Source organism: Ixodes scapularis, unplaced genomic scaffold (assembly GCF_016920785.2).
Source record: "Ixodes scapularis isolate PalLabHiFi unplaced genomic scaffold, ASM1692078v2 PGA_scaffold0__279_contigs__length_252992795, whole genome shotgun sequence".
In the NCBI taxonomy this organism is placed as follows: Eukaryota; Metazoa; Arthropoda; class Arachnida; order Ixodida; family Ixodidae; genus Ixodes; species Ixodes scapularis.
In genome coordinates this window covers 88,050,092-88,077,842 of record NW_024609835.1, presented here as the reverse complement: position 1 = coordinate 88,077,842, position 27,751 = coordinate 88,050,092, and the positions used below count along the sequence as shown (strand labels likewise).

At 45.5% G+C, this 27,751-nt stretch overlaps 1 protein-coding gene across 1 annotated transcript; it reads left to right on the top strand.

Annotated features, from left to right (window-relative positions):
* Positions 1-6,493: 6,493 nt before the first annotated feature.
* On the top strand, positions 6,494-18,854 carry LOC115308615. The gene is made up of 2 exons (XM_040215144.3): positions 6,494-7,174; positions 17,759-18,854. Exons 1-2 carry the CDS (start codon positions 6,896-6,898, stop codon positions 18,695-18,697), a joined length of 1,218 nt encoding a protein of 405 aa, XP_040071078.2. The 5' UTR covers positions 6,494-6,895; the 3' UTR covers positions 18,698-18,854.
* Positions 18,855-27,751: the final 8,897 nt, after the last annotated feature.

Below are 27,751 nucleotides of genomic sequence, written 5' to 3'. Positions count from 1 at the left end.
TTTATTGGGATGTTAATTTGTTGAGGCGAAGAGTTTGTGGGGATTCCTGTGGTCTCCCTTCCCCGATGGCTGCGATAGCGGCCGCGGGTTGGACAACTCGGCCTCCTTCGCCGTAAGCTCCGACCTGTTCGTGAAACGGAGGGTCCCTGCCTTGGAGGGCCCTCCACTTACTCTCTCACGGGGGGACCTCTTTCCGTTCTCCCGCTGGGAACCTCGTAAGCGGATCACTACTGACAGGCGAGGAGGTTTCGCCTCTTGTTTTCCCGCTTTCAGGAGAAGGACTCGTCCGGCGACCGCGAAAGAGATAGAACGTGTATCGGCGACTTCTCCGATGCTACCCCGGTCTTGGCTCTCCGGAACCTCGCGTCTGGCAAGTAAGGACCTTTCCTTACCTTGCCGGCGCGGGGGGCATTTTGGATTGGGACATAGTAGATCATTAATAGCATCCTCGATCATCCGCACCGGTGCGCACCGGGGCACTGAGGTGCGCCCCTTCATCTTCGATCAAGTGCACCGGTGCGCACCGTACGTCCTCGATCAACGAAGCGCACCCTCCCGGTGCGGCTTTTCGTTGCCCCAACGCGCACCAAGAAAATCGGCGGTGCGCCGGGGTGCAGTCCCATCAGGCATTGCGGCCAGGAGCGGGAATCGAGAAGATGGCGGGAGTAGCAGACGCGCAGACTATCGAGATGGCGATCTTGCAAAAACGAACACGCCTCGCAGCTGCACTAGATGATTTCCTCGGGTCTTCTGACGGCGAGACGACGAGCTTCTCACCATCGCCGCGATTACTGGCGATTGCTGCGGTGGCAAGGAGCGCCCGAAGAGCACGAACTTCGTGGAAAGCGGCGCGAGGCGTTTCGATGACTGCGAGGTACGGCTATTATCTGGTGTTTCGTTTTCTTGAACTAATAATGATGGCCAACATATACATGTGGAATTGTCACCCGCTTCGTGACCCCATCGACAATCACGTCCACGATGTTTATTTCTGTGGGACCGTCAAATGCGCGAGTAAAAAAATAGAAGAAATTGACAGCAGACGGGCACCGTGTGCTGACCTACGCAAAATAAACGAACAAAACGCGAAGTGACGCAAGGTGGAGCTCGCCGCGGCAGCCGCGGTGCACCGGCGCGGCGCAGTTTGTCCTCGATGTTGCACCGACATCGCGCTGCACGACCGAGGAGCGCTGTGCACTGTGTTGGTTTCAGGGCGATTCCGGTGCGAGTTGATCGAAGGTGCTATAAGAGAGTTTTAATAAACGCTCTTGAACTCTGTCCTTACTTTGGTGCGTGTGTCTTCGGCTATATTCGAGAGAGTGAGACAAGGTAGTCGATCACTGGCACCGACGGAGGTAACTTATCGAACCGACCCGCGGTGATGTGGCCCTGAACACCGTCTACATTGCCGCGGAGATGTGGGAACCGCGCTACTAGGTTTGACGTTTCCTTTAAGATCGCCGCCGCTTTTGAGATAACCCTTTGGTTACTTTGTCGATACCTCTGTTGGTAGCTAAATGCAAAATCCACACAGATTGTGTATTATGCTTTAGTATCAGTCCTTCGCAAGCAGCTGCTCATGGAAACAAGGGATGAGCAGTGTTTCTAACATAATTTTTGCGGGTTCGGTATTTTGCGACTTAGGTGAAAGCTAAATCAAGTTTTGGAATTTTCCCTACGTGGTTGGATCTCAATGTATATGTTACAATGTGTTTCTTTACTAAAATTGTTCGCGGGACCTTTTTTTTTTTTTTTGGGGGGGGGGGGGGGAATTGTAGGCGATTCGCGAAAGTTAGGTCTTCGCCAAAATTAAGCCGTTTACAATATTTAAAATACTTGATTATTCTGTATTTTGATTTTAATTTTATGACAGGGATGCATTTGACGATTTTATTTAGATATACTTTTTGAACATTTCAAATGCTTGTATTTCAAATACTGCGCAACTACAATTTTAACCACTTTCTTTTTATTGAAAACAATCCGATAAAATATTTTTTTACGACAATGAACATTGCAGAAATAATTAGAACGAGGAATGAACGATATAGGAAGAAATGTTAATTTTTTAGTTAGGTGCATTTATTTTTTAAGGATGTCACATTAACGACAGGAAGTTCGAAATTGCTTTGTTGCTTCAATTACAACTTTTAAATTAAACTCGCACTGAATAATTTGGTTTTCACAATGTTTTGTATCCGCCTACCATATGCAAAATATACTTTATATTTAAAGCTGAAATTTCCTTTTTGTGAACTTGATTCTTTGAACATATAGACTCCACCCTATGTATTAGTGATGGGCCGAACTTTGGCCGAATCAAAAATTCGGCGCCGAATTTTCGTCGAACTTTTCTAAAGATTCGGCAAAAATGCATTGTTGCCAGATCTAAAAGTTTATAATTAATTTTTATGGGCGAAAAAAGTTTGTAGGTTATTTTTAAATACGTATTGACACAGTCATTACTAAATAAGGTGACATTCTACAATATAATTGTATCGGTGTCATTACTATGGCATTGCTGGCAATTTTAAAATGACTTTATTGCAGAAGTGGTGTGACAAAGAGTTTGGGTAGTAGCAGTCGCAGTCAAGATACGCGAATTTTGGTCTTGAGGCCTCATCAGGGGGGCAAGCCCGGAAGTGTGCACTTTGTTGAAATAAAGACGGTCACACTTTCCTTCTCTGCGAGACGGCTGCTGAGCCTCCACCAGAAGATATAGCAATATTATTGTAAATATGCATGTTTTACGATTTGAGTCACTTCAGTTTTGCATGAAAGGGTGCGTCTCATAATCGCAACGTCTTGTTTTTAACTTTTAAAATGCCGGTTTCTGATGTTAGGACACACGCGGACTTTAAGGAAGATAGCAAGAGTTAGGGATGTCGGATGTGCAACGTCGAGCATGATAGTTCTGTGTTTAGTTTTATGCGGACAGATGGAAACCGCGATGTAATGTTAATTAAAAGGCAATATTATTTCTTTTTGGCACAAACGACTTGCGAGCCGAAGACAATATTGCTTTATTGGCAAGGAGTGCTTTAAAGTAATTGTCAGTCAATGTTGCAACTACCTCGTTGCATATCACTAGAAAAATCAAATGAAAATCACGTTATCCAAAATGTACTGCATCATTTGTCACTTTCGCAGTGGACTGCGTCAATTCCAAATCGATCTTCTGTTCTTGAGGCAGAAAATATTAGAGAACCACACTCACAAAGGCTGACAAACACACTTACTATGTCGCCTACTCCACACCTCACCGTAACCTCTAATAGTACTACACCGTACTATGGTAACCGCACGACCCCATGGCGTCCATTTGCAATCCATGGTCCCGTCGCGTTCTCGCGCGTGCGGAGACATTTGCCGAATCTTTGCCGAACTTTCCTCAAAAGTTCGGCATGTGCCTCGGTCCATCACTACTATATATGAACACGCTATTTCAACCCGGGCTTAAATTTAAGTCTAAGATGTAAAGCTATGGACACAAAAAGTATATGTAAAAGTATTTGAAAATATGAAATACACATTTGTATTTTGTATTTAAATACCTATTTCAGAAAATCCAATTGGAAGACAAATACATTTTTGCTAAGTATTTTGTATTTCGACATATTTTTGCGAGTATTTTGCCAATCCCTGGTGGAAACATGGAACTAAAGGAACCATAAAACGATTTTGTGTTTCAGTGGTGCACGCTTCACACGAGCGTTCTGAGAAAAACCAGTAATTACTGTATACTCGCGTCTGTGGCATTCCAGAAAATGTGAGGAGTGCGCGTACAAAATTTGATGGGCGCTCAACATACAGAAGCGCACGTGCGCCCATAGCTTTGACGGCAATGACACGCACAGTTGTCCGGGACGATATATAATATAATCTCACTAGGCCAGGAATTTCTTGCTCGCTGTGTAATTTAAAGAGTAGAAACTGACAATTCCTCATTCAGTGTCTTGCCTGCGGCAGGTCAATAATTCTAATATTAATCCTTTTTTTAACGTTTTTTCAGTGAACATGCCTAACTAAGGCAATGTTATGTTTTCCAGAAGAAATACATAAGGAGAGACGCCTCCTGTGCCGGACACCAGACAATACGAAACATCGACTTCCCGGGTGTTCTCTTGAGCCCGCGTCCCACGAGGATAAAATCCTCGTAGCACGGCGCAATCAGACGCTGTTCTTCCAACAGCGCGAAAATGAACGCTAGAGTGCAACTGGAGACACACATGTGTGGCGCACTCGTCTGTCCTCCGGACACGTTGTCCGGAAGCGCGTTGGTCTGAACCGTCTAAACCACTGATCTCTATTAAAAGGGGCTGGATGGCGCTTAGCCGCGCTCCGAGTCGGGCGCGAGTGAAGCCACCGGAAGTTAGATGCTTGTCCCGGAAGTCGAGTGTCTGCTGGGTTTTATAGTGCATTTAGTTAATATTTTGGTCCACGGTTTCTTGCATTTTTACGTTGGTTTTAATAATCCCTTTTAATAATTAATCTTGAGAATGAGGCATTTGAATTTGGGGCATGTACACTTAATCAACTAAAATCTAGAAATTTTCAGACATCAAATGGCTTCCAAGAAGAGTTCTCGGGCCTGCATGAACTGTTATTGCGCAAAAAGCAGGCTCTCTTTGTATAATAAAAGCAAATCAAGAGCCTTGGACACTCTTTGGACCACCGCTCCTAAGAATGAAAAAGCCTGTCAAGCGCTCACTTCCGGGACAAGTCGCTTACTTCCTGTGGCTTCATACCTGTTTGCTCAATGAGCCATCCAGCCCTCTAGTGGAGATCAGTGGTCTAAACCAAAACACACACACATACACAAAAAACCTGCAGATTGTTTGTTTGTTGTTGCCTTAATTGTTTTCTTTTTCTTTGTTATACCCTTCAGCACCTCAAGTCATTACAGGAAATAAATTACTTGCACTAACAAGAAAGAAAGAGTCAACAAAATGTAGCTTGAGGGTGGCATAGAAATGCTGGGCTTAAACAAATTGTGCGATGCTGTAGATTTAACATGGTCAAGTAGAAGATTAAGCCCTTTCAGTAAATGTGAAAAATAATGTAGTTAATATCATCATGCTTGCGATTCGGGTAGGCACTTCCATTGATGTGTGGTACAGGGCTGCTGAATATTTAAAGCAGTTTATTCTTCGGGAATAGTCACGAAACCTTTTTACTGCCTTCCTGCTGCGTGGGACCAAGTGGAAGCGACTCGGGAGGGATGCGGAGTCGACAGCGGGTGAACGCTTCCAGTGGGTGTTCAATATAAGCAGACGAACTTATTCAACGTACTCAACTCCCCCAAGAATACGCATTTCATACCAATTTGTTGGTTGATATTTTAGTGTCCTGGCGACATATTTGAGTGTCTCGTACTGCACCCTAAGTGCATGTCCTAATATTTTATACTTTTTTCGCAAAATACATTTCCGAGCTATAGAAGGATTATGTAGCCGTAATTATCACCCGGGGCTAGGAATTGACGCATATCTTGAGTCGCAACGAAAGCCTAAACCCCAAACAGGATTCAAGCTTATGACGGCAACGCTAAACAATATTCATCATTACCGCGGTTACACAGATTTGAGTCTTTTCGTGATGTGTTCAACGAAATGCCTTGGTGTGCGCGGGGTCTATGAGCAAGCAGCAAAATTGGAAAATAAAAGCATTTGTGTCTTTTGTTCGTCTGTTTGATCCTGCTCTGAAATTCATGCTTGTTTTCTTCAGCACTCAGGCACCTCCTTTTGTACGGAGCACTTATTTCTGTTCAACACCAATTTCGATATAAAAAAGTAACTAGCCTCATAGATAATTTATTTAACCACTAATTGGATGTGTATTCAAGTTCTCAGAGATCACGGTGTTAAAAAAAAAAAAGTCGTTCCAATCGTTTCCATATAATACTATTTCTACGTTTTGAGAAATATTAACTATATTATTATGAAAAACAAGAAACAACAATGGTCCTAAAATGGAACCCTGCAAAACACCATATGCTATTTGTTTAATATCTCATTTAACGCCGTCAAAAATGGTGAGTAGTGACCGACAGCTCAAGTAACTAGACACTAATTCGAGTGTTTTCCCTCTTATTCCGTTTGAGTTTATTAAAAAGTGTTCGGTGCTTAATGGTGTCAAAAGCTTTTTAAAGTCAATGAATATTCTGATTGTGTATTGTTTATTTTCAATATTGGTAATGATTCTATCTTTAATGTGAACAGTTGCATGTAATTACTTAAATACAGTCGCATGTAATTATTTTCAATTGAAATTGAACACGGCACCATGTTTTATATGATCATATCACGTGCTGTTTCACTATACAACCTTCTAGACCAAGATATTTTTCAGTCTTGTAATTCAGCGCTATAATTAGCAGTGGCCGTCTTACCAAGTCTTTTGGGACAGGATAAGCCAGCGGCGTTTATAGAGTCTGGCACACGAGGCGGTGGCACGCCGCGACAAACCCCGCCCTCTCGCCCCCCACCCTTTCACTGCCACAGTGCATCCCCCCCTCCCCCCTGAGTGCTTCACCAGTTCTCCGCTCGTTTTGCAAGCAAGCCCCCGTAGATATAAGCTCACATGAAACCAACCCTATTTTGACTTAGAAGGATCGTGTTACAAGTCCTTCGGAGCAGTCAAATATATTTTTACGCGCTTCTGGCTCAGATAAAGCAAACCTCTGGCAAATTTATCGTCGCGCGCGTAGGCCTATCCACAGCAAGCGTCTGCACGGACGTCCGCCTTCTGTTACTCGTTGAGGGCGAGAGGGTTCGACGGAAACGCTCGCCACTTCGCCTAATCATTCCTCATCGCATTCACGTGCTCCGCCGCTGACTCAGTCCGTAAACAGCGCTTCGTGGCGTCGTCACTGCAACTTGGGAGCGCGTTCGCGATGTCAGGCGGAACTACGTACTGCGTTTCTGGATTTGGAAAAGGCCTCGACATGAGGCCCATCAACTTCAAGGACACGGTTCAGAAGATCCGAGTGTGCAGCCTGTGCAACGTTGTTCCCAACACCGTGGTTCTGCTGCCGTGCTCGCACTCGCTCTGTGAGCTGTGCTTCGACAAGTGCCTCGAAGACGGGGAACGCTGTCTGCTCGACCAAGAACGGCTGGGACAGGAATGCGTAGAGAAGCTGACGCTTTCGGAAGAAAAACTTGCGACATGGCAGGTATGTGAACTCTTCCGAAAACAGAGAGAGGAAGCTTCTCTGCTTACGTATTAAGTTAGACACGATCGCCTACTTATCATGACCAATGACCGTACACTCATTCTAAATTTATACATGTATATATATTTTTTCTTAATTGCTAATCTGGGGTGTGCCCTTACAAGAATGTTCTGAAAATTGACCCAGAGTCCATACCAAATTGATAACGAGTAATCCCTATAAGTGCGTCAGAACATCGCCGTTTCTCCCTAGTCGGATTTCCCTACGCCACGTTGCTCCGTCGTCGCGTCTCCAGTGATTTACTCGACGGTGCGCTGTTACACGCAGACTGTTTGATCTGCAGTCCCTAACACGGGATGGACTCGTTACCGATCACACGTGTCCAGTGGCGTATTCAGGTTTTATTTTTTTTTTTTTAACGGGGGGGGGGGGGGGGGGGGGACGGGACGGGACGGGGCGGCGGCGCGGGGGGCTAGGGGGCAGGGGGGGGGGGGGGTCAAAATGCATGTGTATATCGTAGGGTCGGCTGGACTGCGAAGGGGGGGGGGGGGAGGGGGGGGGGCAGGGGGGGGGCGGGGGAGTGGGGGGAGTCAAAATGCATGTGTATATCGCAGGGTCGGCTGGACTTCGGGGGGGTGACTGAAGCGCCATAGGCTCGACCCTGGCTACGCCTCTGCACGTGTGAAGTTCGGTGAGGTCGGGTGTCGCTGACATGACATAAGAACTCAGACATTGGGAAAATTCTCGATGAGCTGAGACGCGAGATGAGCGGAGTTTAGAGCCCTAAAAGAGTGTGTCAAATGCTGTAATGACACCTGCGACAGAGTGACCGGGATTAAAAACGACATAAAGGAACTTCGGAAAAAGGTCCAGAACGTATATAAAAAAAAATAAAGAATTTACCGCTGACAATTGTAAGTTAAATGATAAAACCGAGGAACTAGAACAGTATCAGCGGTCCAACAACCTCGAGATAAAGGGCGTACCGGAGGAAGGTAACGTCTACGACGTAGTTTAAAGAATTGGGAGAATTCTGAACGAATCAACCTCAGACCCTGGAATTTATGTGTGCCATCGCGTACCCACATTAAGAACATCAGAAAAAGAAAATTATCGTCCCCTTCGTGCGACGGTCCAAACGCGATACGTTCTTGCAAAAAGGCAAAAAAAAAAAAAAAACATCTTTGACTATGGTGGGCGCCCCCGCCCCATATTTGTGAATGAGCCTTTAGCCGGTGCAAATAAAAAGCTACTGGGACCTGCGATCGCCCAAAAGAAAGTCGATGGGTGGAAATTTGTGTGGTCATCTGGGGGAAAAGTCTTTGCGCGAAAGGACGAACATGCAAACGCTATCGGAATTGCTAGCCTGTGTGGTGTGGAAAAAATTGTTAAATAAACTATAAGTATAAGCTAGTGCCTTGGTGTGTACACGACACTACGTCAATGGAAACTGTCGAATGTGATTGTTATTATGACTACAGTGCGTTAAATAAAAAAAGTACGAAGAAGGTAAACGCCATATTTCAGCAATACATTTAAACGTAAGAAGCATTAAGAATAAAGTTAACCTCGAAGTATTTTTTGCATTCGTTAATTGCACACTTTAATATTATAGCACTAATGGAAACCTGGCTGACAAAAGAGGATACGCCGCCCATCATTCAGGGTTAATTATAAGTTCGAAATCAGGAGCAGAGATAAGAAAAGGGGCGGCGGTATCGCGATTGGTATCAAAGATAAACTACAGCAAGAGGTTGTAGATGACCTATCTAAAGTGGACGCAAACATTGAAAGCTTGTGTGTTAGGATATTAAAGGGGCACTGACACCCCAAAGGTCGTATTTATTTTTATTGTCTAAAACGATGCAAGTTGCAGTCATAGACACGCAAAAAAAACCGCATCGCGAAAAAAAATTTTCCCGCGCGCGCGCGCGCCTTTTTATTTTTGGCGTTTGATTTTCCCGCCTCTCGCCTCCTCGCTTCTTTTGATCGGTGACGTCAAAAATCAGGAAATTTAGAAGCTTTGTAGGCGACATCTCTATAACATTTAATTACGGCAATCGTAAAACATGTTTTTTAACGCAATTGCGAACGCACTACGGCCCTTCTTTTTGAAATACCAAAAATCGGGAGTTCGTTGTGGTGCCGTCTCCTGGATTTGTATCCTCCGACGGAAAACAGGCGACACCGCTCAAAACCGGTCCGCCGTAACGCCGCTGCTCACTCCTTTCCTCCTCGCTTTGGGTCGCCATGGCAACAGCAGGGTGTGGTGAAAAAAAGTCGACTCTCAGGTCTCCGCGATTTTTGACGTCAAGGCACCGGCGCCGATCGCGCGGGAACTTCGAATTCGGCATTTGGAAATTGTTTTTTTACTTCACAAATAGTGAACTCCCAAATTTCAAATTTTGAGGGTAATGTCCCGGCATCGTTTTCAATCGTTTCGGATAATAAAAAAAAATATGATTTTGATGTGTCAGTGCCCCTTTAAGTCTGTTGTTCTTCCTTTATAAGGCCACTTTAGGGGATATATATGAATTCATGACCTTTCTTGAGAATGCACTGTCTTTCGTTGGAACGCTATCTGTGCTATTCTTTATTCTCGGCGACGTAAATATCACAATTTCCGATGACCCTCACGCTCAAAATTTTCGCGATATTGTCAACCAGTATGCCTTCAGCAAAGTGATAGCATTGCCCACTAGAATAACTGCAGACACACGCATAACGAATACCGACACTCGTCATATTACAGCAGGTGCCAACACCTGTGATATTACTAACCGTCTTCCAATCTTCTGCCTTGAGTCCTCTTCTGCTAGAGAAAATACCAAAGATATAGGGACATTTTGGGCAGCATTTCCTCCACAAGAACGGAGAGGGAAATGTAAAAAAAAATGAGAAAGCCTTGGATGACAAGAGACCTGTATGGAAGAATGAGGCGCAAAAATGAAAAGTATCATGTTTTTATTTGGCATCGTGATCCGCGGTTGCTTATCGAGTTTAAGAAATGTAGAAACAAATTGAGTGCCGACCTAATAAAAAGCGAAAGGGGAATACTATCAAAAAGAACTTCTACGTATACACATAACCATAGAAAAGTGTGGGACACAGTAAACAAACTCACGAACAGAGATCAGGCACGATGTAATCTGAAAGAAATACTAATAGATAATAAACGTGTCACTGGGAAAGAACTTGGCGATGAAATGAATAGATATTTTATCAGCATTGGGGGGGGGGGGGGGGGGGGGGGTGCGTACACTGAGAGGAAACCAAATTGGGTCGATTATGCTTACTCTAGGGACACCATTTGAAATTAATAAAATAATCAGAAACCTAAAAAATGACGTCGCCGCTAGAAAAGATGTAATAATAACCCTACCTATTAAGTATACTTTGACCATAGTCCAGTTCTATCGAATATAGTAAATAAGATGTTTCAGTCCGGTGATTTCCCTGGCGAGCTAAATCTAGCCGAGGTTACTCCAGTGTATAAAGGAGGTGGTGAGACAAACATTAATAACTACAGACCCGTTTCAGGTGTTCCAGTTTTTTTCTAAAATATTTAAGCGTGTGACTTCTAATAAATTAACACTTGTTTTTTTTTTTTTTTCTTGTTTTTTTTTGGGGGGAGAGAGAGAGAGAGAGAGAGAGAGAGAGAGAGATAGATAGAGGGAAAGTTGGAAAGTTGTTTTCCCCGACCTCGATGGACCACCTTCAAGTTGCCGTCGAGCACCGGGGGATCGTGGATGAAGCTAGTTGCTAAAGGGCTGGATGCGTCGGTGGTGATGCCGAGGCGACGGACAACTCGGAGGGCTTAACGAGATCAATAAAACTTTACTTCTATAAAAAAAAAAAAATATCAAACAGTTACATAAAAGACAAGTGCGAACAGCTTCCGCGCTGTAATAAACTGCCGCGCACGGCTTACAGACTGAGACGCCTCGGCGTCAGATGGTCCTACCGCGCACGGTAAGGACGGCGACTACCTTGTAGCCGCGAAGACGAAGACGCTGTCGCGCACGACTGGTAACGCGGCGCACCGCGGGAGCTGAACGTCAGTGGGGTCGCTCACGAGCCCGTTCCAAAACTCAAAGATTTCCCTGTCCGGCCAGGGTCTAAAACAGCGTGCTCGAACCTGTCCGGGCCTATCACGGTTCGACCCTGGTCCGATTGGCTAGAGGAACCAACGTACTTTCGACCAATCGGGCGAGAGGTCATTGCTCCGGGAGTGAACCATAAGCCAAGCCTTGATTCTCAGAACCCGAGGATAAAATACGAGTTATGGCTTTCTTATCTGCCACAGAAGATACACATTCGCGAACGGCGAGAACCACCGAGTCATGTCGGCAGGGTCACGTGACTCACGTCTATGCCACCACGAAATGCCGTTGAAACAAAGTAAAAAGAAAGGCACGCCAGGCATATGCAGAATATATGGGGAGCGCCTGGTTTACGGGCGTCATGGAAGAGTTCCGAGACACGACTCCGAGAGCTCTGAAGCACTTTGTCTCCCAGCAAACGACCTGGCTACCGGTGACGTGTTAAAGTCTCGGCCGTGGGTTCCCCATTAACCTTTACGTCTGGCCCCGCGTCTCAGGGTCGAGGGGTAGACGCACGCGGCGCTGAGACAGCAGCCTCTCGTCGGCAAGTTAAGTGTTTTCACGTGGGTTCGAAAACCGGAGTTCTGCATGAAATGCAACGAAGAGGGCGACATGCCCGCGGCCATTTTCCCGATACCGGGAAAAGCTCATAAACAAGCAGAATTCCAACTTGTAACGGCACGGGAACCCTTGAAACGCGACACTCGACTCCCAAAGCGCCTCCCCATTCCCGACCGAAGCGCCGCCAGGCGGCTAAAAAAAAAAAAAAAAAAACACACAACAACAGCGGGGTATGCCGTCCTGTCGGTCGAAAAAAAGTGATAAATAAAAGCGAACACCTCTACAGAGAGCATAATATAATAGCGCAGTCCCAATACGACTTTCAAAAGCCAAAATCAGTGGAGCTGGCGCTTCTTAAAGGGACACTGACACCCCCCAAAAAATTTTTTTTATTTTTTGCCAGGCGCTTCATTATGGTGTCGGAGGACTACCTAATTAATATTTTGCAACAGAGTAGCGTATTTCTTTAATAAAGCCAAAAGACGCAACTGCTCGAAACCGAAACCGAAACCCGACGGAGGTCGGAGAAGTGGAGAGAAGAGAGTGAGTGGCGGAAGTCACGTGGCTACACCCGACCGTGCGTTTTTTTTTTTTTTTTTCTCCTCTCCGGTAGCAGACGACGCGACATGCGGCGTGCGGGAACTGCTTGCCGTGCGATTCTTTTGCAGTTATGTTTGTTCCGCTCGTTGTTATGTACTCCAAGATGAGTTGTTTTGTACATTGAGGAGTTAGAGATGAGTAGTAAGTGCCCGTGGTGAATTTCCATGATCGGCTCCGAAAAGAATAAACCCAAGATGTTGCGTGAAGAGCTGGCTCACATGTCCTGCATCCGAAAAAAAGTGGCATTGTCGAAAGATCAACGGGATCGGGACCAATGGCTGGCTGCAATTCCTGTAGAACATTTACGGGCACCTCGGAAAGCGGACGCTACCTGATTTATATGCTCCTTGCATTTTGTGGAAAGTGATTACATTGAACTAATGTGGCGATGCAGGCGAGTTGGTTATGCATGTTGAAAGTAGTGAAAGCGCACAATAAAGACGAATACGAAGACAGTTGATAGTCAGCGCTTGTGCTGTTTGCCTCTCCGTCTTCGTATTCGTCTTTATTGTGCGCTTTCACTACTTTCAACATGATTACATTGAGTTCGCAGGTGTCAAAACGGAAATCCCATACAGTTTAATTCAGCGAAGTATCGTCCACAACATTTGTTTGTTATTTTTTTGTTTGTTTCTTCAGTGATGATTGTAAAAAAAAAGAAAAAGATATGTAAACATCAGAAATTGTTTGCAAAAAAAAAAAAAAAAATTCACGGGGGATCGAACCTGGACCTACGGCGTGTGAAGCGGACGTCTTTCCCACTGAGCTACTGGGGATCTCGTTTCTGATGGATCTCATTCCTTAGTAATAATTCAGCCGGTAAACTGTAAGTTTGAAAGTTTGCTGTCGATTTTTCTCTAGCAAAAGCACTCCCGGGTCGAAGTCGGGAAGCACCACGCTTTGGGGACATTCGCACCTAGTAAAGAAATCGTACGCGTGCATATTCAACTCGAAGTAGACACGTCGTGCTTGACGTTTGCGCGAGCGATGTCTTCAGCCACGAGAAGGGAGCGACGGCTCGGCGACGTCTTCGTGCAAATCGGCTTGGTGGCCGGGCGTGTCGTACGGGATGAATACCAATTCTTTTGATCAGTCCCAAATTTCTCTTTTAACGGTAGACAGAATTCGCCGGTACCGCGAACGACAGTTCTGAAATAGAGGTCCCACGCCCGTCGTCCGCTGCCATCGCCGTCCCCGCGAGTCCCACGATACGCGAAACGACGAACGCACAGAATGCTTCCGGTTGTCTGTGGAACTTTTTTTTTCAATCAACGTATTTACAGTTTTTTAGAAGCCACCAAAAATGGGTTTCATATTTTTTTCTATTTTTAATATTGAGTGTGTGCCTTCAGTGACCCACGACTTTGATTAAATTTGGTGGTCGCATCGATACCTTAGAAAACGGCCCGTGACCGCGAAAAAGAGAGTGAGCGAGACTCGAACCGGCCAATTCTTGATCGGCGGTTTTCGGGCGGAAAGAAACCGAATTTCGAGCCGCAAATTCTGTTCTGGGTAGTTGAGCCCTCATATGTCACGTACAACTAACAACCTCGGCGAGCATAAATACCCTGTCAGTGTCCCTTTAACATAAAGGAGAAAATGGTTGAAAATATTGAGAACTAATTATTTACTATTGGTCTCTTCTTAGATTTGAGCGAAGCTATTGATACTGTGCAGCAGAATATTCTACTTGGAAAGCTTGAAATTTACGGTGTGCGCGGAATAGCTCTAAAATTAATTGACACGTATCTTGCGGATCGTTACCAATATGTACTAATAAACGGCGAATCGTCAAATATACTTAAAATACAGCATGGTGTTCCTCAGGGGTCAATTTTGGGCCCATTTCTTTCTCTTATATATGTTAATAATATAACGACTATATCCGGTTCCCCCGATCTAATAATGTATGCAGACGATACTAGCGTACTCCTTTCGGGAATGACGAAAAAATGTATAGAAAATGCTGCAAATGTCTGCCTATTGAAGCTATACAATTGGTTAGAGACAGATTGTTTAAAACTAAATACAAGCAAATTAAATATATTATTTTTAAGCCAGTAAATAAACTAGATGGCAGTCTCAAATTTGATGCCACTGTGCTTGAGCAAGTGTGGGAACAAAAATTTTTCAGCGTATGGTTTGCTGAGGACCTTTTATGGAACGCTCACGTGAATAAGCTCAAAGGTGAATTATCTTGTGTTACGGGAAGTATATATAAAATACGAAGCTTGCTGCCCACCTGTCTAAAACAGTGGTTGTACTATTCTTTGTTCTATGTTAAAATCAGTTACGGCATTTTAGTTTAGGGGAAGATGATCAATTCGAACTATGTCAAACTTATCACCCTGCGGAAGAGGATTCTTCGCATGTGCGAAAATTATAAAGGAGATATCGGAAACATAAGAACCCAACCACTATTCGTCAAATATAATATGCTTAAGGCAGACCAAGTATAGTATTTGAAGCTCTTACAATGGATTTACAAACGCAGAATATACTCCACATCTAAAGAGAGTTTAGGTCCTTACCAACTACGAGACCCAAAGCGAAGGATGCCTTCAATAAGAACAAATTATGGCCGCCAAACCTTGTCATTTCAGATAACCAAGATGCTAAACAGAACTGATATGACTATAGATAACAGTAAAACATTTTATGCTTTCAAGAAACAGTGCCGAAGCTTTCTAATGGGCAGTGATAACAGCTTCTTTGTTGTGTGATATGTAGGCTAAGTTATTATTTTTGTTTATGTACTTATACTTAACTACAAATGTGGTTCTGGATATATATTCGATCATTCTTCATTGCTAGACTAAATGGCGGCCATCAGTCCTATTTTATGCTGTGTCCTTCTCTCTTTTTTTTTTGCCATGGAAGACTCTTTTTGATGCCTATATTAGTGATGTGTTGCTTCTGTGTCCTACCACGTTACATTTGTTATACCATACGAATCATGCTTGTTGTGTAACACGCAATTTTGCTAGTTGTTTACGTGTGTCCTTTTATTATATTTTACATTTCACACTGTTGAATGTCGAACTATCTGTTTCATTGTGCCTTCTTTTTTTTTTTTTTTACTGAGTATGCCATGTTTTGCTGAATGTATTCATTGCACTGTTGACTGTTGAACTGTTAAGGGGCAGAGACTTTGTCAGGCTTCACGCTTTTATCTCTGCGCCCTGGGCGGAAAAACCCGCAAAAAAAAAAAGAGAAAAAAAAATGATTGCTTTGAAAATTTTATACATACAAATAAGGTTCTACTGAATACGTTTTATTTTTCGAAAGATTCCATAAGAATAACAAGATCAAAACTGCGAGCAATGTTCATGCGTCCTAACCGGGCGCTGCTCTTGCGGCGTCTCTACCCTCTTCTCTTGCGGTGGGGGCGACTTGAGTTCTACCCTCCGGAGGTCTGGCCCGCGTCCGGGCGCCCCGAGCTGGTGACGGATATCCCCGGTGCGTGCCAGCCCCCTCCGCGGCTCGGGAGACGGTGTTTCGGGGAAGGCGGTGTCGTCGCCACAAGCCTCTACAACTTCATATCCCTTTAGCTCATGTGTATGGAAAAATGCTTTAACGCTCAAAGAATGGTTGGTATTATATGTACAGAGTGCTCGATTAATTTTCGGACAATTTTATTTTAGAAAAAATAAGCCGCGAAAGGTTGACTACTGCACTTTATGCAGTAAATAAAATCGTCCAAGGGGACGTAAATAGGGGGCCACTCAATGCGGCGAGTCTAATACTTACCTAAACCTGTTAACTTCTTAATTGGTGAAACCAAAACACGTGGTTCCAATTCAAGACTTGCTGAACGCCATCAAAAATAACTAAAGCACGTGGGCAGCGCGGGGGCGCGTTAGTTTCCACCCGTGCAACAGGCCCAGGAGAGCTCCACGAAAACACGGCTGATAACTTTATCCTCCACGTTTTCGCAAGTAGTAACTTAACTCTAGTTAGACAATGATTAAGGCGAAAAACTCAAATATGAAAATACAACGAATGGATGCGACCAATTATGTATATGGATATCTTGAGGCTGTCGGTTACCTTTTACTTTGTCCTTGTCTTCGCGCCGTTTTTGTTTTTGCTATATCTGTATACCGACTAGCACAAACTTCAACCTTAATATAATATAGAACCATCTGTATGCTCTTTGAATAACAATGGTATTCATAATGATCTAAGTATCATATACGCAAGATGTTGAAAAAATACCATTAAAAGTTGGAAGTAATGAACGAACATGCGGTTTTCTGATTATAACCGCACGTGACGGATGGGCAAAATAATAATAAAAAAAAATGTATAAAAAATGAAAATACAAAAAACAGTGATAACATTGAATTCAAACAAAGTGCAGTTACACTTTTGAGAAATGTATATAAGTAAAAATATATGACGAGAGGTATTTTATTATCTTCAAAAATATTACAGACAACTTTAGCTCCCAAGTCCACCAAATGATGGGCAGGTACAACATTCGGAAAAACTAAATATTCGGCATATAATTTAAGTGTGAGCTCAATTGCCAAGGTTAATCAAGTATTTTTATAACGGCAACAAATCATTTTTAACATTTACATCATCTTAATGTTAACGCCTTTTCGAACACAAAAATCACCCTAAAAAGAAGTAAACAATTATATTCCTCTCGTGCATTCCTTGTAAGTTTCTTGCATTTTATTTAATGTTCATTGTCCTCATAGCGCGGCTATGAATCATGCCCTTGGCATAACTCACATCGCAAAAAAAAATGTGTCAAAATTTTCATTTGAATAAAATTGTATCTGAAATTCAATGCCACTATTTCTATACAATCAAAATGCACATTTTCTAATACCTAAAGAAACACGATATACAATATAGTCATATTATTTCATGTACGTGTTTTAATTATAGTATCTGAAATGTGTTTCTGTGTGTCTTTCTATGTTGTAACAACCTGCTTGGGCTCAAATTAGTCTGCAGCAGTTATAAATAAAATAAAAACTAATGTCCTTCCCTGCAGCAGGTATGTCAAAACTTTGGTTAAGAATTACACTACTGAGATTAAGTTTCGAATCTCGTTTTAGACACGAAGTTACACAGGTCCGCCGTTTACGTAATACAATTAATGTTTTTTTTTTTTTTTTTTTTGATACGGCACGACATTGCAGGAGGACAAATTATGTGTGCCCTGGTACCTAAAACCTTGAGTTCAAAACCTGAAGATGCCGTGAAGCATCTAACTTGCGTCTTCAAATATGCCATCTAAACATTAAAATAATTCATTAACCTAATTTAACGTTTTTATTTTTGTTTTGTTTCTTGCTACAAGGTGGCCTGCTGGAATACCCCACACGGTTGCACATTCTCGGGTTCGAGCATCGGCGTCCTGGATCACTTCGAGAAGCACTGCACCTTCCACGCCGTCTGCTGCTCTCGCTGCGACCACTACGTGCTTCGCAGCGACGTGGTGGGACACCTCAAGTCGGGATGCACCGCACTCTTGATCGAAGACGGACCAGGGACGTCCTCTAACAGGCGCGGCGGTACATCGGTCAATGACGTGGGAAAAGCGATCGGTGAAATGAGAGATGCCGTTGGAAAAATGAATGACGAGCAGCTCCACCTCCAGAGTAGCCTGAATGACCTCCTAGAAAGTACTCACTATCAAACAGCTGAATTCGCGAGGGTCTTTGAACAGATGGGTGCAGTTCGGTCTTCAGTTCTTAGCGGTCTCGAAACGACCAAAGCCAATTGTCAAGAGCAAATACTCAGACTGGGGGAGAACCTGTCATCTCAGTTGATGGACATTGCGCGTAGTGTGCGTCAGCTGAGGTCCAGAATTATTCACTGGTACCTCGAAGGGTGGGAAAAAATAAAGGAAGAAACGCTGGTGAAGCCGTTTGCCTACGCGGAGAGTGAAGTGCAGTCGCTGTACGGGTACGCAGTCTCTCAGAACATAGAGATGAAAAAGCAAGGTGAGCGGCTGAGATTGCATTCCTTCATGAGAATTCACGCGAGCCAGAACGACGACGACCTTGAGTGGCCCTTTAAGTACGACTGCCACGTGGGTCTCATTCACCCGAGAACTCACTCTAAAATTTTGGCCAGAGTTCACGCAAACAAACCGGAGCATCGGGAGAACTTCAAGAGGCCAGTAGGAACGCGAAACACGGGCTTGGGATCCTTCTTGGAAACCGTAGATTCAATCGAAAGTCGAGGGTTTATCGAAAACGACAGACTCCACTTGTTCGTGGAAATTGTACCGTGAATTTTTGCTAAACAGGGACGCTTCATTTGAAAGCGATTGTTGACCTATGGCTAGGCACTTCAAGAGTCGTGAATGAGTTAAAGCGCGAAATTATGATCTATTATGTTTTCGCTGATATACCAAGAACACAAAAATGCAAATAAAAAGTATAAGTGGATTGCTTTCAATCGATTTAATACGATATTTGTGTTATGTTTTTGTATAAACTTTTTGTTTACAAAGACCACTTTGTACATGGAAACATTGAGCTAAAGAGGCCTTAATGTGATATTGGGTTTGAATGTTACGCACTTTACATAAGTGTCCTGAGAAAATTATGAAACGACTATACTCGCGGACAACTTTCTGTGGCATTTCAGAATACGTGAAGAATGCCCGCGCACAGCTAGCTTTGACGGCGTAGCCGCAGAGAGTTGTACGAGGGTATATACACTCATACAATATTACTGGAAACGGAATTTGTTTGTGTTGGTGCAATTTAAAGAGTAGATGCGGGCAATTCCTCTTTCAGTCTCTTCAAGAAAGCTTGCGTCTATAATACTAAGATTACCGGTTTTTTTTTGGTGCTGCGTTGCTGTTGAACGTACATAAATTAGGTGATGTTATATTTGCCATTAGAAACACATAACTAGAAGCTCGCTTTGCGCCCGACTTTGGGCAGTTCAGAACACCAACTCCGCGGGCATTCTTATGAGCGTGCGTTCCTCGAGGAACGCCATGCACGTTCTCGGCTCCAGACGCAATCGGATGTTGTTCCTGCATTAGGTCGAAAGGGAACGCTAGAGTATAACTCGAGTGCAACACCTGCGTGCGTGCTCGTCTGTTTTCCGGAGGCATTGTCCGGAGGCGTGTTGGTCTAAACCAAAACACAGAGAGACCACAGCGTGTTTTTTTGTTTGTTCGTTTGTTATATTTTTCAGCACCTGGAGGCATCATGGAAAAGGAGGGGCTTACACTAACAATAAAGACAGAAGAAAGAAAATAAGGTTGAGTTCGAGATAGAAGTGCTTTTACGTCAGAAGTTATTGTTTTTTGATGCTTAGACAACATATTATTGCGTAATTTCTTCTTATACCTTGTCTCCCCCAACGGTGGACTAACGGCTAAAATACGGGATGCCAGATCCAATCAAGAGACAGTTGGAAACCACATGGCATATTATGCCGACAGTGCTGCAATGATGGCGGCCTCGTGGGCCGCGAAACGTGTCACGCCTTGTCTTCTCTGATCACACCCCATGGAGTGACGCACATGTGCAACGTCACAGTTTCATCCATATGGCACTGACCACAGTGGCGCTCATTTGTTGCGTTATCCGGAGGTGCAGGTTTCCATCAATCGAAACCGAAAAGGCGAGAAGTTACAGCTTTTTTACTTATCCGGTGTTTCGATGTGTAAAAATGCAGCCTAAAAATTTTATAACTATTTACCCACGTAAACCACGAATGGAAATGATTTAAACTTTGAACAGTTTGCGCTATCATGATCGTTTCCACTTCCCCCTTCTGCCTTATAGGGAAACCTCCGCCTAAATGTAATTGGAGGCGGGAGACGCTCTTTCCCTCTAATTACCTTTCTCTTTATGATTTTACGTCAGTATAAAATCCTAGCATATATAATCCAATAAAATGATTTTCAACAGCCATAGTCTTAAGAAAAGATTGGGTTCAAAAGAAAATCGGAATGAATTTAAAACGCGTGCTGACGTGCGAAGGAACGTAGGGAAATCAGGCTATAGCGACAAACGTCGATGTTGTAGCGCATAAACCAGGATTATTTGACTCGTGAATTTGAAACTGCCAGATGTAAAAAAAAAATTGGCGAGAACGCACAACTACGATAAAATGAGGATGCTAAGCTAACTTGCTATGACTAGTAAGCTGTTTTGAAGGGTAATAACTTTTTGAATTTAAATTTTAAATATTATTCTCTCTTTCTTTTTTTTCTTTTTGCTTTTTCAGATCGATATGCTCACCTCCAATGTTTCAGGCGTTTCTCTCGAAAGTGCAAACTTCTCTGTGTTCGCCTCGGCGCAAATCTATAAGTTTGCGGGTTAGAAGTTCTCCCCGAAACCTATGGTTTTGGGGAGAAATTCTACAACACCGCCTGGCGCGAAACAGCCCGATTTTAGATGATATCGGTCAGTCATAAGGAGCGCGGAGAGCCGCCTCCTTGCCATTGACTACTCCTCTTTTATTTCCAAGAGGTTCAGTAACTTCCGTGTTGCTTCGGGGCGGTCAAGAGGGAGTTTTAGTAGGTCGTTCCGGTGACTGCGATAACGACTCCTAATACTCCGCGGACACCTTTACGCGTGTATCGTACCGTTATCGGAACGATCTACTAAAAGTAGGGAGGTGCGAGTAGTGTATTTTATTTATAATAGAATTCGAATCGAATAGTGTCAAATAGTGGTCGAAATGTCGAATCGAATACGAATACCAAAATGTATTTGAAACATACAGAAAGACAGAACACGGCTTATCTTAGACATTGCTTCCGCAGAACGCGCGGGACAGAGTCACAGTGGGTAGCACTTGTAAAGGGGCTCAAATGACCATAAGAGCTAAAAACAAAACAAGACGTAGCTGGAAGATGTCTCCCCCACTCATCAACGCAGTGGCGTTGATGGCTAGGTGCTTTCACAACTGACCCCTGCCCCCCCCCCCCCCCCCCCTTTTTTTTTTTTTTTTTTTGTTGACTCGGGGAGTGACATCTGTCGACTGTTGCGCCAATCAGACACCTTTGGTTCGCACATTGTCGCCGTAGGTAGAAATGTTAAGTTTTTAAATTTTAACTTTTTACTCAGGTTTCATCAGTGAAATTTTTATACCCTCAATGAAGGTTCGTCGACCTCCTCTGTGACAACGTTTAGCTTGATAGGTTAAGAAATCGATTTACGCCATCGCTTCAAACAGCCATCGATCCTCTTGACTCACTCAGTACAATTTCGATTACAGTGTTGGGAGAAATTTGCGTGGTTAATGTATTCCTGTTTCTAAATTGGTTCCGCCGGAAAAATTGTTATTTCTTACATTTCGGGACCATTTTTTTCTACTTGCCACTTTAGACCATTCTTACCAAGGCCATTTTTGTAAATGTTTTTTTTTTATTTTATTTTATTTTTTTTAGGCAAAGTCTGCGAGCAAGCTAGGAATCTGAATATGTGGGGTTCTGCCGGTCACTGTTAGTATATCTGTAGCTAGCCCCCAAGCCGCGTTCGGCTATCAACTCCCGAGCCGATTGGCCTGAAAGGCTGGTTTACACACTTGCAGCTCCTTTGGGCCGTGTGCCTCGAAAGTTGAAACCTCTTAAAATGTCTCACGGCGAGGGAGCACACTGGCGTCATCTGTCGGGCAGCCGCATCCCGTATATTTCCTATTTTGCACATCATTCTTTCTTGGATGGAAATACTTTTGTCAGTGTTATGAACAAACATTTCTCGATGACAATACGCACATTTGATCCCGCCAATATCGCAAAACCTTCGCTTTAGTGAAATGCAGTTCCAAGATGACCGCATAGATGGCGCCAGGGTTCTATTGTCCTAAGTAGAGAGCGGGGTTGTAAAGTAATAAATAGTAGTAATAAATCGTTATCTAGGTACTTTTGTTGTACCTAAGGTACAAACCTACGTACTTTCATTTCTCAGTATCTGTTTCTGTATCTTAGGTGCATTTTCCAGTAACTTGTAACATAGTGAAGTTACTTTTTACAGGTACTTTTCTATTCACTTCGTCAAAATCTTAGAAAATGCAATATAACATATAACTGAAAATAAATTATAATTACAGTCGTAAAGCAATTTAACATCACGTAGTGTTTCCACGCAATAAATCGAACTCAAATTTCCCACTTTACAAAACTGAAAATGTTTGTGAAGAAAAAAAAACAAAAAAAACTGGGAGGACGATTAACCTTCGCCTTTAAGAGTTGAACGCGATAGGGTTATCGGGCCCGTTCGCATGGCCTTCTCAATCGCTTCTCACGCTCTTCAGTGACAGAACGACCTAGTTCTTATGATACAACACTCCCGGCGCGATCGAGGAGCTTTTGCCAGTGCTTCGATGCCATTTTACCCCGCAAGGTTTATTTATCTGTTTGCTCGGCACGCGCTAACAACACTCGATGCGATAAGGCCTTTACCCTGACACAGACATCGAGGCACTCTAATGACGGCAGGATGGCAGTGCCATTCCCAAGCCCTCCGTTGCCTAGTCGGGACTCGGTAGCATGTCTGGCTCGCAACCGAAGGGTCGTGGGTGCGATCCTGCGTAAATTCTTCAAATTTTTCTTTAAAACAAATGAACCAGTTTATCAAGTGGGATCATTTGAAACATGCGGCAACCATTAATTCGTATGTCTTTAACCACCTTCATTCTATGCGTGACGTCACGTTTCACATGAGCGTTGTGGGTTCTTTGAAATTCCCGCGCGAAGTCATGTGGCTTTGACGTCACGACGCTATCGACCACTCAGGAATTTCCCGTCACGCCACCGACGCCACCGACATCCGACGGATTTTCTGTGACAGCGACGCCACTGGCGAGGCCCTTTACGCGAGTCCTGCACCAAGAATTGAGTCTCTGCCCTTCGACACCACGAGAGGCACCCGGATGACTGCGTCTCACTTAAATTAAACTCGACCGCAGCCATTGGTACACGATCCGGACGGAACCACTCAAGCCATGCCAAGAGTGGATCGTCACGGGGATCGTCGCCTTTGTGCGTTTGCTTCTATCACCAACTGAACTAATCAGGCACTTTGACTGCGTCCCGATCCTCCCCTTGTTGCTGTGAGTGATTTGTTTATCCGGTGATAACAAACCGATAAAGACAACGATGCACTTTTGGCGCTGCTTGGTGGGCTCCATCGGTTTGTAGTGTCGACTGCGCTCGGAATAAAAGCGTCATGGAGTATAGACTATGCATCGCTTAACACTCGGGCGAAAAATGGTGAGTCACTGAGCTCTGAACGCATGCGCAGTGTCTGATATACCGCACAGCAGAGCAACAGCGCATGCTCAGACGATCTTCCACAGCCCAGCAGACGAAGATGGCAGCGGTCAGAAGGCGATTTTTGCAAACGTCATTATGCACCTCAGTTTCTCCCCAAAAAGCACCGCCAGAAAAAGCACCCCAGAGCGGCCACTCTCGCCGTGTTTTCCCCATTGCGACGCGGGCTGTACGTACTGTACGTTCGCTACCCGAAGCTGCTGGGCCGTTTCTAGCTTTTTTTTCTCCTTTTTCATGCGAAAACATTAATAGTTTTATGGAGCGCAGCCGGCATTGTCTGTGACCGCGAAAAAAACGGCTCCTAACTTCCCTCCTAAACGGCAGTTAAAATAGAGGGTGGCGCGCGTGCTAAATTCCTCCCCAAGCGGCAGTTAAAATCGCCGCGACGCGTCATAGTTCCAAAGAACGCCACCCCACAGAGAAGCCATCTTCCTGGCGCTGCAGGCGGCACGCTAGTAAAAGGGAGAGGGTGGCGCGCCCGCGGCCGTCGCGCTCCGGCCCTCTGGCCGCTCTGGCTCTGCAGAGCTCGGCCACCCGGCACCATGTAGCCCCGAGTCGGCCGTGAATTAGCTCGGCGTGCACCGTGTCGCACCTCCGCACCGTGTCGGCCGTGAATAGGCGATATGCGTAATGTCCCTGAATAAGAAAGGTAGCGACATCTTCTCCCTCCTCCTTCGACGCGCACACCTTTTATCTTTATTTTTTGCTTTTTCGCACCCGTGCGCCAACTGTAGCGCTGCCTGGATCGCTCCAAGATAGCAGACGTCCTTTCTATACTTGAGTCAGAGCGCAGTCAATGGCTTGAAGACACGGAAATACATAGACACAGGCTAAAAGCGCACTGTCACGGTCTGCCAGCCGCGAAGAATGTGTTTAAAGAAAGGCAATGAAAGCCGTGACGTTGCACAGTCGGCGTTATTTGATTGGAGGCATGAGCTCATAGCATGCCATGCAGTCCAACAGAATTGGCATTCCTTCTCCCTCCTCGTCCCTCATGCACACTTTTATTGTTATCCTTTGCTCTTTCGCGCTCGCGCGTCGACGGTAGCGCCGCCTGGGTCGCTCCAAGATATCAGAGTCAGAGCACAGTCAAAGGCTGAAAGACACGCAAAATACATACACACAGGCTCAAAAACGCACTGTCATGGTCTACCAGGATCGAAGAATGTGCTCAAAGAAACACGGTGAAAGCCGTGACGTAGCACAGTAGGTGTTATTTGATTGGCAACATGAGCTCGTAGCTTGCAGTGCACTCCGGCAGCATAGGCATTCCTTCTCCCTCCTTGTCCCTCATGCACACTCTTAATGTTATATTTTGCTCTTTCGCGCTCGCGCGTCGATGGTAGCGCCGACTGGATCGCTCCAAGATAGCAGGCGGCATTCTTCAAAGGACGTCGCTACTTTTCCGTATACAGGGGCTTTAGATATGCGAAATTGTTAGCGCCATCTAGTGAAGGGGAGAGGAACCTCGATCGCCATCTTGGTAGTGTGTGTGTGTAAAACTTTTATTGAGCCTGCAGCAGTAGCCCTAGCCTACCGGACGCGGCCTCACGTCGTCGCCAGCACCCTCCGAGAACTTTGCCTCTCTAGGAGTGCCGCGATCTGCTGGACGGCCTGTAGTCAGGGCCGTACCCAGAAAAAAATTTCGGGGGGGGGGGGGGGGGGTTTCGGGGACAACGGCGGCCATTTTGTCTTATTTTCGCCTATGAATCATGTGCATCGGTGGCATATAATGGAGAGTTACAGCAAACCGGAGAACCGGTCCCGGTTTGGTACCCGGTAGCCGACCGGTGCCACTGCGCGTGCGCAGAGGTGGAGATTAAAATCGGCTGGCTGCAAGTGCACCGACCAGGGCCGTATCCAGAAAAAAATTTCGGGGGGGGGGTCAGAACCCCCTATCCCCCCCCCCTGGTTACGGCCCTGCCTGTAGTTGTACCTCGTAGTTGTCGCTTTCGGTGGCGTCTTTGAGTTCCGGTGGAAGGTCCTCCTCTTGGCTTGCTTCCCGTCTTCTTTTGGTGCAGTCCCACGCGATATGCGCAAGCGTTGCTCTGTCGCTTTTACATAACTTACACACGTCGTCCCGGAATAGGTCTGGGAGAATATGCTTCCCTATTACTGGGGTTATCAGGCATATTGTTTGTAATTGACGAAATACCACCGCCTCCTTCCTCGTGAGGTTGGGGTGGGGTGCTGGTAGTAGCTGCCTGTCTAGCCTGAATGTCCTAAGCATTTCTCCATACTCACGAGGTTCGTAATGTGATGACTGGCTGCCGGCTCGGTCTCCCAACGCGCGAGCCATGGCGTCCGCCACTGCATTTCCCTCCTCGTGAGCAGGGTACCATTTAAGTGTTACTTTCCCGCAACTCTTATCGTCCAGTGTCCTCGCTGCGGCCTGACTAATTTGTCCTGCCATGAAGTTTCTTAGCGCCCTCATAGAGTCACTGAGCACCACTTTTACTGTTGGCAGGGAGGCCGCCAGTGCGATGGCCACCTCCTCCGCCACGCGCACTTCTTGAGTTCTGATGCTTGCCGCTGTCACTAGTCCACCGTCCTTCGCACGCACCACTGCCGCCACGAAGTGGTCGCCGTGTCTTGCTGCGTCGACGTGGACCGTGCCGCTGTCTTCCCCGCGTTCCCTGGTGAGGGCCTGGGCCCTCGCCTTGCGTCTCCCTTCGTCGTGTACCGGAGGCATGTGTCTCGGTATTGGCCGGATATCCAGCCTCCCCATCGCCGTCGAGTCCACCTGTCGATCTTCTGGGCCTGTTTGGGCCTCTATCTTCAGTTGGTTTAGCGTTTCCCTTCCCGTCCTCGTTTTTTCTAGCCTGGCGACCTGAGCCGTTCGCTGAGCCACGATGACCTCTTCTAGCCTGTTGTGAACCCCCAGCGATTCCATCTTCTCGGTGTTCGTGCTGGCGTAGAGCCCCAGTGCATTCTTGTAGGCCTTCCTGATCATGCAGTTCAGTCTCTTCTTTTCGTTGTAATTCCAGTTGTGGAAGGCTGCGATGTAGGCCAAGTGGTTGATCACAAAGGACTGGACCATGCGCATGAGACTATTCTCCCGCATGCCCCCCTTGCGATTCGCCACCCGCTTGACGAGCTGTATTGCCGCATTTGTCTTGTGTTCTAGCTTGTGTACCGTCTCCATGTTCTTCCTGGTTTCGTCTACTATCAGGCCCAGGATCCTGATTTTCTTGACTCTGGGGATTACCTGTCCCGTTCCTGTTTGGACGGTTAGCTGGTCCCAGGTCTTTTTCTTCGGGTTGATCACGAGTAGCTCTGATTTGCTCGGAGAGCAGGTCAGGCCCGTGCCCTCCAGTTCTTCCTCGATGGATAACACCGCTTCTTGCAGCTCGTCTTGCTCTTTTTGTTCTTCGTCCCTCACAGACCACAGCGTGATGTCGTCGGCGTAGATCGTATTGCGGACCGATTGGGTTTCGAGTCGCCTCGCAATCTTCGTCATGACCAGGTTGAAGAGGAGCGGAGAAATGACGGATCCCTGCGGCGTCCCCACACTCCCCAGCTCTCTCTCCTCGATGTCTAGCTCTCCGACTTGTAGCTTTGCCGTCCGGCCCGTCAGGAAGTCTCTGATGTAGTCATAGCTTCGCCGGCTAAAGCCTAGCTCCGCTACCCTTTGGAGGATGGCCGAGTGCTTCACCTTGTCAAAGGCGCTCTGCAGGTCAAGGCCTAGCAGTGCTCGTCCCCTGTTCTTCGCATGGACCACCTCTTTCTTGATTAACGCCATCGCATCTTGCGTGCAGAGCATCTCCCTGAACCCATACATGGTGTTCGGGAAGAGCCCCTCGTCTTCCAGGTATCGTTTCCATCTGTTCATGAACACGTGCTCTAGCACCTTGCCCACGCAAGACGTCAGCGAGATGGGTCTTAGGTGCTCGATGCCCGGTGGCTTCCCTGGCTTCGGAATCAGGATCATTTTTGCTGTTTTCCATTGCTTCGGAAGCTTCCCGGCTCTCCAGCACTCGTTGAAGTACTCCGTGAGAGCCTCCACCGCCTCATCGCTTAGGTTCCGGAGAGTCTTGTTGT